This window comes from Physeter macrocephalus, chromosome 19, assembly GCF_002837175.3.
Source record: "Physeter macrocephalus isolate SW-GA chromosome 19, ASM283717v5, whole genome shotgun sequence".
NCBI classification, from domain to species: Eukaryota; Metazoa; Chordata; class Mammalia; order Artiodactyla; family Physeteridae; genus Physeter; species Physeter macrocephalus.
The window spans coordinates 28,016,408-28,031,235 of NC_041232.1; the positions used below are offsets into that span (position 1 = coordinate 28,016,408).

Here is a 14,828-nt window from a genome sequence, read left to right on the forward strand (position 1 = left end):
TATACAGGCTTTGAAGGAACAGCCTTTCATGCTGTAGAGGTAACTGATTTAAGGAAGTCACTGGAAGAAGAATGGAATGACGTGAGCTTTCGTTTAGTTCTTTAACACAGCCAACTCCTAAGGCCTCTGCAGGCTGAGACTGAACAATTTGGAGGAGAAATGTAGTGTAACCCCAGGAAAGTTAACTCTCACCCATCAGATCTGGGTTGAGACAGATGCTGATAAGATAGATGGTGTGTGTTACATGACCTTAACCACATTCCCACAGTCATTCGTCATATCAAATGCCTCACATGGCACAGAAATTATGTAGGAATTCAACACCACCCGGCAAGTACGAAGCATGTGTTCTCAAAGTGGAAAATGGATTTAGTGTTACTTCTTTCACCATCTGTATTAGGTCATCACAGACAAGGTTACACGGCCCACCACATAGTCAGATATCGAGGGGCATACGTTATGAAGAATGTTTGTCTACGTGTCTTGTTGTAGATGTAGATGTGTGCACATCTACGGAATGTGCAGCTAAAAGTTAAATGAATGAACAGCTCAATAACTGATTAAAAAAAAATCTAAACACGCTACACTTTAGCCAATTTCCTCTTTTACAGAGAGAATACCTATAACTGCTTTTCCTCATTTTCAGGATTGGGTACTGTGATTTTGTTGTTGTTTGCGGTACGCGGGCCACTTGTTGTGGCCTCTCCCGTTGCGGAGCACAGGCTCCGGACGCGCAGGCTCAGCGGCCGTGGCTCACAGGCATAGCTGCTCCACGGCATGTGGGATCTTCCCGGACCGGGGCACGAACCCGTGTCCCCTGCATCGGCAGGCGGACTCTCAACCACTGCACCACCAGGGAAGCCCATATTTTTGAAAGCCACAATTGCATATCTGAAGCATCAACAAACCCTCTTCTAAAAACAGCAATGAAGTCATTGTACAAAGCCTGCGGGATCCACCACACAGATTTCAGGAACAGATGAATGAACGCCCAGAACCCACGTGTCTTGAGTCCATTTTGCTCAAAGACGTTAACCTTGGGCTTCCCTGGTGGCGCAGTGGTTGAGAGTCCGCCTGCCGATGCACGGGACACGGGTTCGTGCCCCGGTCCGGGAGGATCCCACATGCCGCGGAGTGGCTGGGCCCGTGAGCCATGGCCGCTGAGCCTGCGCGTCCGGAGCCTGTGCTCCGCAACGGGAGAGGCCACAACAGTGAGAGGCCCGTGTACCGCAAAAAAAAAAAAAAAAAAAGTTGTTAACCTTGATGACTGAGGTTCTGAGGCTGTCATCGTGGTAGGGCCATGGCAGTAGTGACAGTCTGGAAATGGAGTTCAGCCCCTGCCCACTTATCTTTCCAAAGATAGTCTTAAAATGGGGTGGCTGTTCATCCCTAGGGCATTAACTCTTTGAACATCGAATGTCACTGATGTCTTACTAATTTTTCCTTTACTAGAAATTCCTCATTCCCCAAAGTAAAATGAAGCCCTTAAAGACTTGCTTAACTTACATCCAAGGTGTGACTTCCAAAATGAAGCCATGATGAGACCAACAAGCCTACAGCTCACGGGCAAAGGGGATGATGATGGCGGCCTTGCTGGGGTGCGGGAGGGACAGTGTGTGCGGTCCTGGAGGGACGGCCAGGAGGGACCCTCCCTGATAACGAGGTACGTGGAGGAGCCAGGATACTGGTTAACGAACGTTGGATGAATCCGTGACCACTTTGTAAGAGTACGTGCTGCATCTGCCCCTACGATTCCCACCCGACAGCTGATCCTCTGCATAGAGCACAGGCACACAGGGGATTTAAGACAGAAGATTCTTCTCAGGTGCCACATTTCTAGGCCAAACAGGAAGTGGCCAACTTTCCTTCGATAGAATTTGGGGAATTTTGAAATGAGCCAGATCATCCACCAGTCTGGTGACTCAGCTGTGTGAGTAACCAAACCCAGGAAGGACGTCGGGCCTCTTTATCTGCAGTGCACTTCTGCTCAGAGGTTGCAGAGCCAAAGGTTCCTGGTCCTTTTCAGTTCTCTCTCCCTCGCCCCCTCCCTTCTCAGCAGTGAGCAGAAACGGACCTTTGCCACTGCACCTGCAGAACACAGGTCCCATGTCTAGGGATAATACAGCACATTTTCCAAAAGGCAGCATGGATATTTATAATAGAATAATGAAGTTATTTTTCCTGCATTCAGTTTATTGATTAATACATTTCCTTGAGGCCTCCTGAATTTATAAGTGTGACAGGCTGAACTACAGTGTATGCTATGTAAAAATCCAGCCAGGGTAGAATCCCAGTCCTTCATCAGTTTCATGTGAAAATTTAATTTGTGCACTACTCAGGCAGGACTGCAGCTACGCAAACTGTCCTAAGTCTGACGCAAGGCAGGGAGTGATTATCTCTAGAACAACAACTCCCCCTTTCCCACAGAGCTCATCTACATTTTTCAGTGTTTGTTTAGCTGAAGATGATGAACGATCAGTCACTTCCCCTGTGTCCTGTCTAATCACAGCTCCGCGAGATACACAGCAGGTGCAAACAGCCTGACTTCCCACTGACTTCAGCAATTTCTTTACTAATGGACAACAATTCCATTCAAGCTGGAGCAGTCACTATGACCGCATCTTTAGTGGCAGACTTAAAAGCTAGTTTGCTTTTTGGTAGAAATCACTTCCTAAGGCCTGAAATAATCTCATCTTTCAAGTTTAGTCTTTAAACACTTTTTAAAAGTTACCCCTCAACCGTACACACACAGGGAAGTTACCCACAGACTTTGCGATGAAAAGGTCATGGGAGGGCTGAGCTAGGTCTCCAACACCAGAACTCCTAGGATTTCTTCCTCTTCCTCTGGAAGCCCCTACATCAGCCTGATGCAGCAGAGACCTCCGAGCTGTCTGATTTTCCCCTTCTGAGTGCTCTGATTTCCAGGTCAGGCATCTGTGCCTCCTCCCCTGGGGCATCCTCACCTGTTCGATTCTCCACAGGAGCTCCTTCTCCTGCCGCCCCCACTCCTGCCGCTCCCGGTCCAGGCGGTCGAGAAGCTCTACCTTCTCCCGGTTCCAGTTCTTCTCACTGTGGTGGATCTGCCATTGTAGGTCCATGACCAGCCCATGACTGTCGGCCAGGAGCTTCTGCTGTGCCTCCCTCTCCTTCCTGAACACGCCTTTGCTGTCAGCAGAGGAGCCCGGGTCTCCCAAGCTTTTCTCAGTCTTCGCTTCCAGCTGTCAAGGAGAACAGACTTAGGAACTTAGTCCCTGACAGTCTCACGTTAGTAGGTGAAGAAAATCTCAGCACATTCATGTATTATCCCTGGAAACACGTTTAAACCAAGATCTGACCAATCTTATGGAGGAAGCACTTTTCATCTTTAAAGTCCTAATTAAAAACATCTGACATGGGAGAAAATTTGTAAACAAAGCAACTGACAAAGGATTGATCTCCAAAATATACAAGCAGCTCATGCAGCTCAATATCAAAAAAACAAACAACCCAATCCAAAAACGGGCAGAAGACCTAAACAGACATTTCTCCAAAGAAGATATACAGATTGCCAACAAACACGTGAAAGGATGCTCAACATCACTAATCATTAGAGAAATGCAAATCAAAACTACAATGAGGTATCACCTCACACCAGTCAGAATGGCCATCATCAAAAAATCTACAAACAGTGAATGCTGGAATGGGTGTGGAGAAAAGGGAACCCTCTTGCACTGTTGGTGGGAATGTAAATTGATACAGCCACTATGGAGAACAGTATGGAGGGTCCTTAAAAAACTAAAATTAGAGCTACCATATGACCTAGCCATCCCACTACTGGGCATATACCCTGAGAAAACCATAATTCAAAAGGAGACGTGTACCACAATGTTCATTGCAGCACTATTTACAATAGCCAGGACATGGATGCAACCTAAGTGTCCATCGACAGATGAATGGATAAAGAAGATGTGGCACATAATATACAATGGAATATCACTCAGCCATAAAAAGAAATGAAATTGAACTATTTGTAGTGAGGTGGATGAACCTAGAGTCTGTCATATACAGAGTGAAGTCAGTCAGAAAGAGAAAAACAAATACTGTATGCTAACACATATATATATGGAATCTTAAAAAAAAAAAAAAAAGTGGTTCTGGTGAACCTAGGGGCAGGACAGGAATAAAGACACAGACATAGAGAATGGATTTGAGGACACAGGGAGGGGGAAGGGTAAGCTGGGATGAAGTGAGAGAGTGGCATGGACATATATACACTACCAAATGTAGAATAGATAGCTAATGGGAAGCAGCTGCATAGCACAGGGAGATCAGCTCAGTGTTTTCTGACCATTTAGAGGGGTGGGAGGGAGACACAAGAGGGAGGGGATATGGGGATGTACATATACATATAGCTGATTCACTTTGTTGTACAGCAGAAACAAACACAACATTGTGAAGCAATTATACTCCAATAAAGACGTTAAAAAAAAAAAAATCTGACAGAGTTGCACAGAAGGTGAAGCAGTGAATCCACCCAGCTTCCCAGAGTCTGCTTCTTGCTCTCCTTCCCAACTGTGAGTCACCACATCTCTTGCCTGTCCTGCTGTACAGCGCCTTGTGGGCAGGCACGTGTCTGTCCTTACATCCTTAGCCCCCATGTGGAACCTGGAGATGGGAGAGTGATGTAACCTAGCAGTCTATAATAACACCCAGGAGATTAAAGACCAAAAACTAACGAGCAAGCAAAAGAACTCCCATCTAGACATCACATGCAAACTGCTGGAAACCAAAGAGGAAACCTTGGAGGCAGACAGAGAAAACAAATAAACCACATGGAGACACACAGATGAGAATGACAGCAGACCTGTCCTCGGAAAGTATGTAAGTCAGGGGAAAATGGAGTGACATCTTGAAAGGGCTGGAGGGGGAAAATGTCGACCTCAACAGAATTCTATACTCAGCAACAGCATCTTTCAAAAATAATGGAAGAAAAATGCTTTTTCAACAAATGAAAACTTTAAAGCAAGCTTACATTTTGAGAAATGATAGAGGAAATTTTCAGGCACAAGGAATATGATATCAACAAACACTTTGATCTGCACAAAAAATGAACACTGGAAATGACCTAAATAAATGCAAATATAACTCATTTCCTCCTGTTTTTAACTGCTTTAGAATACTGAGTGTCTAAAGTAAAAATAGTTGCATTGTATTTTGTGTTTACAGAATGTGTACAAGTAAACTGTCTGACAACAGCACAGAGGACAGGAGGAGGGAATTGGGGGTGTACTATTGTTGGTGAAAGTGATGAATTTTAGTGAAAGATTCATGAACATAAAGATGTATCTTTTTGCCTATTCTAGTTCAGCAGATCCCTGAAGTCCACCCACGGACCCATGTTAATCCATTCAATTCTAATGGTTTCTAATCCATTCTCTACCTCAATACCAGAATAACTTCTTAAAAATACAAGTCAAAATGCTATACTCCCATGATAAAATCAGGATTAATGTTTCAGTTCTTTGGCTATTCTTCTTTCCACTCGTATGTGACAAGGTGCAGCTCCTCCAGTGTGCCATGCTCCTTTCTTCACGATGGTCCCTTTTTTGTCCGAAACACTGTTTCTCTGCTTTTCCACGTGCCCACTCCTGTTCATCCTCCGAGATTCATTCTAAGCAGGGCTTTCACAAACAACCCTTCCCTGAACCCTCAAGCCGAGGTGTGTGCCCTGCATGCCCCCCCCCATCCCTGAGAGCCTGTGTACAGGCCTGGTGGGGCACTTACCACACTGGTACTAACTGTGGCCCTTGTCTGGTCTCCCACTGCACTGAGAACCTTTTCAAGATCTGTCTTATTTGTTGGGGGATCCCTGGCAGTTAGAACAAGGTCTGACCTAGGAGTCAGTTGAAGGAATCACAGATTTGGGAACTGACACAAGATGGCCTCCACTGAGAGAAAATACTTCACTTTTGGTAGAATTCAACTGTTTTGCATTTAAGTAGAAAAGGATAAAGATGAGTGAACTAGCATCAGCCCACATCCATCATTCCCCGGGCTCCAAATGTTTGAGAAGCAAACAATTTGGGGCAGAAGACTAAATCTTTACCTATTACCACCTGGCTTCTGGGTTTGAAGTCCTAGCTTTATTTCTTGGTGTTTAGTGATTCTCCCCGAGGCTTTCCTTGTAGCAAATGTGTGGGTGGACACCAGGTTCCTCTAAAACAAAGATGAAATGTTTTGAAGCTGGCTCATGTCAAAGATTATGCCTCCTCTTTTTAGCTACACTTACATCTCTGAAAATATTTAGGTTTTTCCACTATAAACATAGTTTTAAGTAAGTTTAAAGGCAGCTCATCAGAACGTCCTTATTTCTTCTCCACTGTCAGCTTTTCAGGCTGTGAACTAAGATAAACAGAAAATCTCGTAAGAACCTCCTACCCAGCAGTAGGCAGGATTCATAACTGGGTTAGCAGCTGCATCCCTTGCCCAGCGTGGCCCAGTGCTTTGGTCCAGCTATGCTTTGCTGCTTCCCCTGCAGAGGAGGCTATGCCTGTGTTCCACCCAGGGCTGTGAGCCGGATACCACTGCTCCCTTGGACCAGGCAGCAGTGCCCGTGAACTTGTGGGTACCACGGGAGCTGTCTTCTTTTGACAGGACAGGCCCTTTAATCTTGTATCAAGGCCATTTTGAAGATATCTTCTTTCCAGGCAAGTTTTTTCTTTCATGACTGAGCCAATTCATATAAAGTTTTGATTACTTTATGGTTTGCCTCAAAACAGGGCCTAGAAAATAGATTATCAAAGACACGCAGACCTTTCCTCCCTTATCGTGATCAAGGGGCTGGAAGAAACCTGGAGAAGCAATCTGAGCGAGCAGACCCTACATGGGAAGTGATACCGCTTTCAAAGATTTCCAGGGAGAAAGCACTTAGAAAACAGCGTTCCTGGCTCAGCCCGATCTTAACGACCAGCGCCAGGGTCTCAAATCTCCAAGAGGCTCTGCTCTCTTGTGGGCGGTGGAGGCAGTAACCTGCTCTCAGCTCCAGTTGCACTAAAGGCTCTGTGATCTGAGACGACACGCTTCCTCTGGGCCTCGGGCTCCTTCCATGTAAATAAGGACACAATTGATCAGACTTCTAGGGCTGTAGTGGGAGGTCTACAAGCTCTTTCTGGTATTGGGAGAAATCTAATGGAAAGCATTCATTTCCTTTCTTCAGAGGTAACTAAACCACAATCCCCTTTCTCTTTGCCCCTGTCTGAATTCTGTCAGTGCACTCTGGTCACGTTTTCACCCTGGCCGTGCTTCAGTGGCACTAAAGGCAGCCTTGCTCCCTTCTCCCCACCTCCTCACCAACACTTGCTATTCCTAGTTTTCCTGATAAGAACCATTCCAACAGGTGTGAGGTGACAGCTCATTGTGGTTTTGATTTGCATTTCCCTGATGATTAATAACGTAGAACATCTTTTCATGTATCTTGTTATCTGAAGAAAACGAAAACACTAATGCAAAAAGATATCCCCCATGTTCATAGCAGCACTATTTACCATAGCTGAGAAATAATGCATAACCTAAGTGTTCATGGACAGATGAATGGATAAAGAAGATGTGGTACATTTGTATAATGGAATACTACTCAACCATGAAAAAGGATGAAATAATACCATTTGCAGCAACATGGATGGACCCCAAAGGCATTATGCTAAGTGAAATAAGTCAGAGAAAGAGAAATACTGTATGATTTCTGGTATATGTGGACTCTATAAATATTATAAATGAAGCCAAGCTCAGATGCATGGAACAGATTGGGAGTTGCCAGGGGAAGGGGGCAGGGAATGGGTGAACTCTTTTAGCTTTTAGTTTAAATAAATTGAATAATAATAATAAAAAAGAGACAACCTTGTTCTACAAAGAATGGGAAAATAAATGCTACTTTTGAAATGCTGCTGGGTTGGGGCAGTGTTCCAGATCTGGGAGAGGTAATAGTAGGGAAAAGACAGCACTGTGGGAAGGCAGGGACTTTCTGGGGTGGCAGAGTGCAGCTGCTCCTGGCTTTCTCCTCGCACCCTCTTTCCCTGGCAAGGCCCTGGGATCTGGACCCTCCCCGCAGTCGGAGCGGAGCCCTGGTGGCCGTACCTGCTCCAGGCGGCACGTGAGCGCAGCCCACTCCACGTCCCAGGAGGCCTTGTCGCCGGCATATTGTTGCTGCAGCTGCCGCCGTGCACGTTCGTCCTCCTGCAGCTCCATGCGCAGCTCCTCCAGCAGCGCCTTGAGCGCGCAGAACAGCGGCTGATTCTCTGCCACCTGCGGGGACACCAGGCGGCTCTGCCATCTCACAAGGGCGAGGACAGGAGCCTGGCCAGCAAAGGGGCACTGGTGCCGGGCTGTCTCCAAGGTGGGTGGGAGGGAATCTGCACGGTTAGTGGCAGAGCTGGGTTCCCTGGTCACCTGCAGGCTCTGGGGCTGACGCCGCCAAGGGCTCATTGCATTAGGATGCTAGTGCCACAGGAACCCGGAGCAGAAATAGGAGAAAGCTGTGGGAGGCCAGGGGGAGCCAAGCCAGGGCTGCCAGGACACTCTGCTGGACATCAGATGTCCCGGCTCCAGTTGAGGAGCAGAAATAACGAGATACCTACACTTACGTATATATGCTGTCATTTGAGTGCCAGCTGTTGAACCAGAAGGGAATTAATAAAGGGCTCGTGTCTCTCATCAACATAGGTGGTCAGGGCTTCCCTGGTGGTGCAGTGGTTGAGAGTCCACCTGCTGATGCAGGCGATACGGGTTCGTGCCCCGATCCGGGAAGATCCCACATGCCACGGAGAGGCTAGGCCCGTACGGGTTCATGCCCCGATCCGGGAAGATCCCACATGCCACGGAGAGGCTAGGCCCGTAAGCCATGGCTGCTGAGCCTGTGCGTCCGGAGCCTGTGCTCCGCAACGGGAGAGGCCACAACAGTGAGAGGCCCGCGTACCGCCAAAAAAAAACAAAAACAAAACAAAACAAAAGACATAGGTGGTCATACTCAGACTTGTAGTTACCAAGAGGTCATATATTACAATATATGACAAGCATAGTCATGGGGTGGGGGTGACTTTTGAGGTTTAACAATTAAAGCCAAAGTGAGGTGGATGGACCCAGTCTGTCATACAGAGTGGAGTAAGTCAGAAAGAGAAAAACAAATACCATATGCTAACATATATATATGGAATCTAAAAAAAAAATTGTTATGAAGAACCTAGGGGTAAGACAGGAATAAAGACGCAGACGTAGAGAATGGACTTGAGGACACGAGGAGGGGGAAGGGTAAGCTGGGACAGAGAGAGAGAGAATGGCATGGACATATATACACTACCAAATGTATAATAGCTAGTGGGAAGCAGCCGCATAGTACAGGGAGATCAGCTCCGTGTTTTGTGACCATCTAGGGGGGAGGATAGGGAGGGTGGGAGGGAGACACAAGAGGGAGGAGATATGGGGATTTATGCATATGTATAGCTGATTCACTGTTATAAAGCAGAAACTAACACCCCACTGTACAGCAATTATACTCCAATAAAGATGTTAAAAAAAAAAGCTAAAGGTAAATGGTTAACTTGTTCGTGAAGGCTTCCTCGTGGTCCCGCGAGATAGAATCACTACCCCTCTTTTCTGCTCACTAATGGCAGGAAGAACCACTGCACCTACTTATTTATCCTGTTCCTACCCTGTCCCCCAGATCTGTAAGTTGTGGGAGGAGACGGTGCTTAGCTCATGGGAAGCATGCAAATAGGTCTGATAAATGAAGAATGGATTTTTATTACTAATCTGCTTATACCTAACTTAAAAGATGTTATATTTTCTAAAACCTGTCCAGCCCTTTGGACACACATTTCAAAACCGTGATTGCTATCTTAGTACGCTTCAGCATGGGCATTTTTTCAGAAAGCTTTGGCCAAATGAATTAATACACACTGAATCAATTATGGTACCTGGATGATAAAAGCCACACGAGCCCATCTCTTCCAATCAGACAGAAAACACTAAAGCCTACCTCGAGCTCCCAGACCAGTCTCAGGACAATCCTGTTTGGTATATTTATGAGGCAGGAGAAATAAAAGCTCTCTCAGTCCAGCTGGAGGCAGGTTGTCTGTAATATGGGAAGACAGAGAATCCCCTACATGGTAAACCTCCAGTGCTAGGGCAGCGAGGAGTGGACCTCCAGCCTGGGATCTGCATGCCCATCAGCATTCTGTCCTCCATCAGCTCGAGAGCCAGTCGTGCTTCTAAAACCATCTAGTCAATGCATGAAACATACATGTACATATACAAAAATGGCTAACTGCATTTGGGAAGAATTTGAGATCCTTCTCATGTATGCTTGGATTTAAATAAAGTTGAATTAGAAAAGAAATTTCCTTAACATGAGATTTATCACTGAAAACACCACAGTTTTCTCCATAGTTTATCTGAAGAGTTTTAAGATTAGATACAGTAGACTTTTGGTTGAGTGGAATGGTCTGTTTGTTAGCATTTATTGCTCCTTGATTTTTCTCACCTTGAACAGCAGTTTTCACTTTTAGCTCTGAGATGCAAGGCACTAAATGGACAATTCAGTTAACATTTGCAAAACTCAGCAGATAGAGAACATTCTAAAAATCCTACGTGTTCTTTCCAACTATCTGAATATAAGTAAATTACCTCTATTCTCAACGAGATGCTCATAAAATGTGTGAAATTGTATTGATAATAAATGCAGAAGTTCCTTTCAACTCTACACCAAAAGTATTTAAAAATGATGCAAGTGCAATTGAGTGACGTGTTGCAACAGTCTTTTCACAAATACACATCTCCCTAAGTACAGAATTTGTTTGCTGAAAAATTAGATATGGTTTATGATAGATTTATTTGATTTTTTCATCTTTGGATTTTAAGTTTTTTTAAAAAATCACTACTTTTCAAGTCAAACCGTTTTAAGCATAAAATAAGTAATAATTTTGATCCACTCTTTGCAGTAGTCGTCTCATTTTCACTTTAGAAAAAGCAGAAAACCACATAACAAATTCTTACATTATCAGTAACTCCCTGTGAAGCCCAAGTCGTGTATGTGGGTCAGCTGTGGGCTTCTTAGGCATATAACAAACAGCCGTGACAACATTAGGACCAGAACTTTGTGCTCCTTGAAAGCAGGGTTCACATCTGACAGTCCTTTTGTAGATTGAAAATTTGCTTCCTCTGGAAGTAAGTACTTTTTGGCATTCACAGATATCAGATTAAATAAAATTAAGCCTTAATGTTTTCATGCACATTTGGGTCAGAATAATCAACATAAATGTCCTGTTATACCAATATTATATTCAATCATCATGGAATGAGCTCAAAATTGCTTCGGGGTGAGGGTGGCCAAAGGGAACAAGAGCCCAGAGAATTGATGCTATTTGGTACCTGTTCCCATAGTCACCCGGGAGCAGCAATGTGGCCTGGCAAGCAGCCAGCCTAGCTCTGCCACTGGAGAACAATGGCAAGAGCTGATGTCCAAGGGAATAAGCCATAGATGGGCATGATCCTTCCAAATGACTGTTACACACACAAAAACCCAATGATGGTAACTAATGCTAATGGTTTCTAATGGGCCAGGGTGTGTTACTCATTCACCTACAGAACCTTGCTTGCATCTCACATCTATCCTGAGTGCACACTGTCACGTGCCTGTGTTACAGGGGAGGAACCACAGTGACTGGGGACCTGTCTGGCCCTGAGGAAGTGTGGAGCCCGAGTGCAATCCAGGCCTGGGCCACCTGAGGCCAGACAAGCCCACCAACATGTGAATTCTGGCATCATACCCTACCTGGGCTTTTTTTTTTAAGATGCCTAATCTCGGGCTTCCCTGTTGGCGCGGTGGTTGAGAGTCCGCCTGCCGATGCAGGGGACGCGGGTGAGGCCACAGCAGCGAGAGGCCTGCGTACCGCAAAAAAAAAAAAAAAAAAAAAAACAAACAAAAACAAAGATGCCTAATCTCTGTGAAGCAAATTCCATCCCCCCACATCAGGAGAAATAATAACAGTGAGCCATCCTGCAAGAATGCCTAAAAGTTACTCCTCTCACTTTTTCTCTCAGTGGTGGCTCTTCGCTGGGCTATGTTTTTGGTAAAAAGACCCAAGTCAAGTCGAGAATGGAATCAAGACTCTGGTCCATTTCAAGGTCTTCCGGTGAAAGTCTTGGATACAGAGCTTTCTGAACCTTCTGTGCCAGGGGCCCAGCTCTGCAACCTTTTAACTTATATATCTGGTAAGTGTGGTCAATTAAAAAGACCAACTTTTCGATCTCCTTAAGATCAGCTGGTTGGTTTTCTTGCAAAGAAACAGGATAAAATGGTTCCACTATTTCCTTTAACTCGTTCTAAGGGCATTTCAGCCCTTCCAAGCTCATCTCTCTTGGGGAAGGCTTAAAATAATCCCAAAATTGGCATCAGGAGCTTGACTGTGCTATAACCTTTTAAGCTTATAACAGGTTCAAGGTTGGGCTTCAGACAATAGGACTGCTACCCAATTATAGGACAAATATTAATAGAAAGTAAAAAAGAAATTTATAGAAAGGTAGCATACCAGTTGGTGAGGCAATACCAGCTACTTTACAGAACCACTTTTGCCTAAGATTTCTAAGACATAGTGCATCATAATTCTGTGAAAGCGCTAAACTACCATCAACTACACTTTGCTTGCATCAGAGCCATTAACTTGGAGATGGGTTTAATCTAAAGTTGGAACAGAGGTACTGACCTGCTGCTATGGGCTGACCCGCAAAAAGCCAGTCACAAAATAGAGGTGCCGGGCTTCCCTGGTGGCGCAGTGGTTGAGAGTCTGCCTGCCGATGCAGGGGACACGGGTTCGTGCCCCGGTCCGGGAAGATGCCACATGCCGCAGAGCGGCTGGGCCCGTGAGCCATGGCCGCTGAGCCTGCGCTCCGCAGTGGGAGAGGCCACAACAGTGAGAGGCCCGCGTAATGCAAAAAAAAAACAAAACAAAACAAACAAAAAATAGAGGTGCTGGCCTCCACCTCCTACTCACTTAGGCAGAGTTCTGGAATGCTGTGGTGGCTGCCCCTGACCCCCAACACAGGCATGCATAGTTCCTACTTGACACATATAAAGAGAGGGGCCTCCTGCAATTTCAAAATAAAAGTAACTCTTCCACCAGCAGGCGCCCCAAGACAAGTCCTCTACTGAGATTATTAGCCAGAAAGGAAACATTTACACATCCAGCAACATTTTAACAGATAAGCCATTTGTCATTCCTACCTTCATTGTTACATTCAGATTAAGATTCTTTTCTAAAACCCTTATCCCCGCCCCACAGATAAAAGAGAATGAGTCATTGAAGACTGGCCGTGAAAATATAATCTATGATGGAAGTTTGCAGAGATGACGGACTCATCTATGGACAGAACTCCTGTGTTCACTGGCTAAAGATACGCCAGGTGGTCTGGGCCGTGCAGGCTCCGTGCCTGCAGGTCACCATCATTTTCACCAGGAGCCTCTCGGGAATAAAGGTGGGTGTGTGAGAGAAAAAATAGATGTCGGTTGAATAAGGTACAAACCCAGAGCTGTCGCCAAAGACTTCAAAGAAACAGGGGCAGGTCTGGTGAAAGTGGCCAGATGGGAACAATGAGCTTATTAGCAAGCTTATTAGCGTATTTAGATCTCCTGCCATTCTCTAAAGATATGTCGCAAACTGCCAGCCACAGTTAGCTCTGGGAAGTGGGACTGGGGCCAAGAGAGTATTTCCTCGCGTACCTTTTGGTACTGTGACCCTCCACGTCCTGCACATACTATTTTCACAGTAACAGAAACAAACAAACAGAATACACAGCAAAAATAAAGTGTTTCCTAACCTTAAGCTCTGGTCTGGTTCCTTTCATACAGTGTTGCATGTCTCCTAGGCAAGGTTATAAAGTTGAAGACTGAAGAATAAATCTGGTGCAGCATACACTAGTGAAAGACAAAAGGTACCTAGGCTCAACTGGGGCACTTTCTTATTTCAAAAATTAAATCAGGGCACATCACAATTCTGATGTGCAGAAGTGCTCTTTCCAGAAGTTCTTGCATCTTGGGCAGAGCAGAAAGGGTGGGCTACCAGCAAGTGGGCTGCTGGGCACCAGGTGAGTCCAAGTCCAGGAGGTCCTGGAGCCAAAGGCATTCTGTTTCTAGGGGAAAGGCTGGCTTTGACCTAGGGCAGCCCCCAAAGGCCCTATACTGAAGATGGGTCCTGGGTCACTGGCAAAGGTCCAGGGGAGCAGATTCCACCTGGTCCTCAGGCTGGATTCCTGGTGAGGCTCCTCAGTGACCAGGGGCAGTTGAAGGAAGACTTGAAGATGAACATGAAACATAACTGCATTAGATCATGCTCTGAAGTTTAGGTTCTTCACATTTACAATTAGATGCTTTATCAGATCAGAAATAAATGAAAAAGAAATGAAGGAAACAACAGCAAAGATCAATGAAACCAAAAGCTCGTTCTTTGAGAAGATAAACAAAACTGATAAACCATTAGCCAGACTCATCAAGAAAAAAAGGGAGAAGACTCAAATCAATAGAATTGGAAATGAAAAAAGTAACAACTGACACTGCAGAAATACCAACGATCATGAGAGATTACTACAAGCAACTTTATGCCAATAAAATGGACACCCTGGAAGAAATGGACAAATTCTTGGAAAAGCACAACCTTCTGAGACTGAACCAGGAAGAAATAGAAAATATAAACAGACCAATCACAAGTAATGAAATTGAAACTGTGATTTAAAATCTTCCAACAAACAAAAGCCTAGGACCAGATGGCTTCACAGGCAAATTCTATCAAACATTTAGAGAAGAG

At 45.2% G+C, this 14,828-nt stretch overlaps 1 protein-coding gene across 3 annotated transcripts in view; it reads right to left on the reverse strand.

Moving 5' to 3' along the window:
• Window positions 1-14,828, reverse strand: part of MTCL1 (microtubule crosslinking factor 1) — a 128,414-nt gene that overhangs the window by 14,950 nt on the left and 98,636 nt on the right. For 2 of the 3 annotated variants that reach the window (XM_028480043.2, XM_055080305.1), the window contains exons 9-10: window positions 8,113-8,280; window positions 2,964-3,218 (exon numbers count right to left, since the gene is read on the reverse strand). In XM_028480043.2, the coding sequence (XP_028335844.2) occupies window positions 2,964-3,218; window positions 8,113-8,280 (423 nt within the window). The remainder of the gene's footprint in view (window positions 1-2,963; window positions 3,219-8,112; window positions 8,281-14,828) is intronic. The other variant, XM_055080304.1, reaches the window with a different exon arrangement.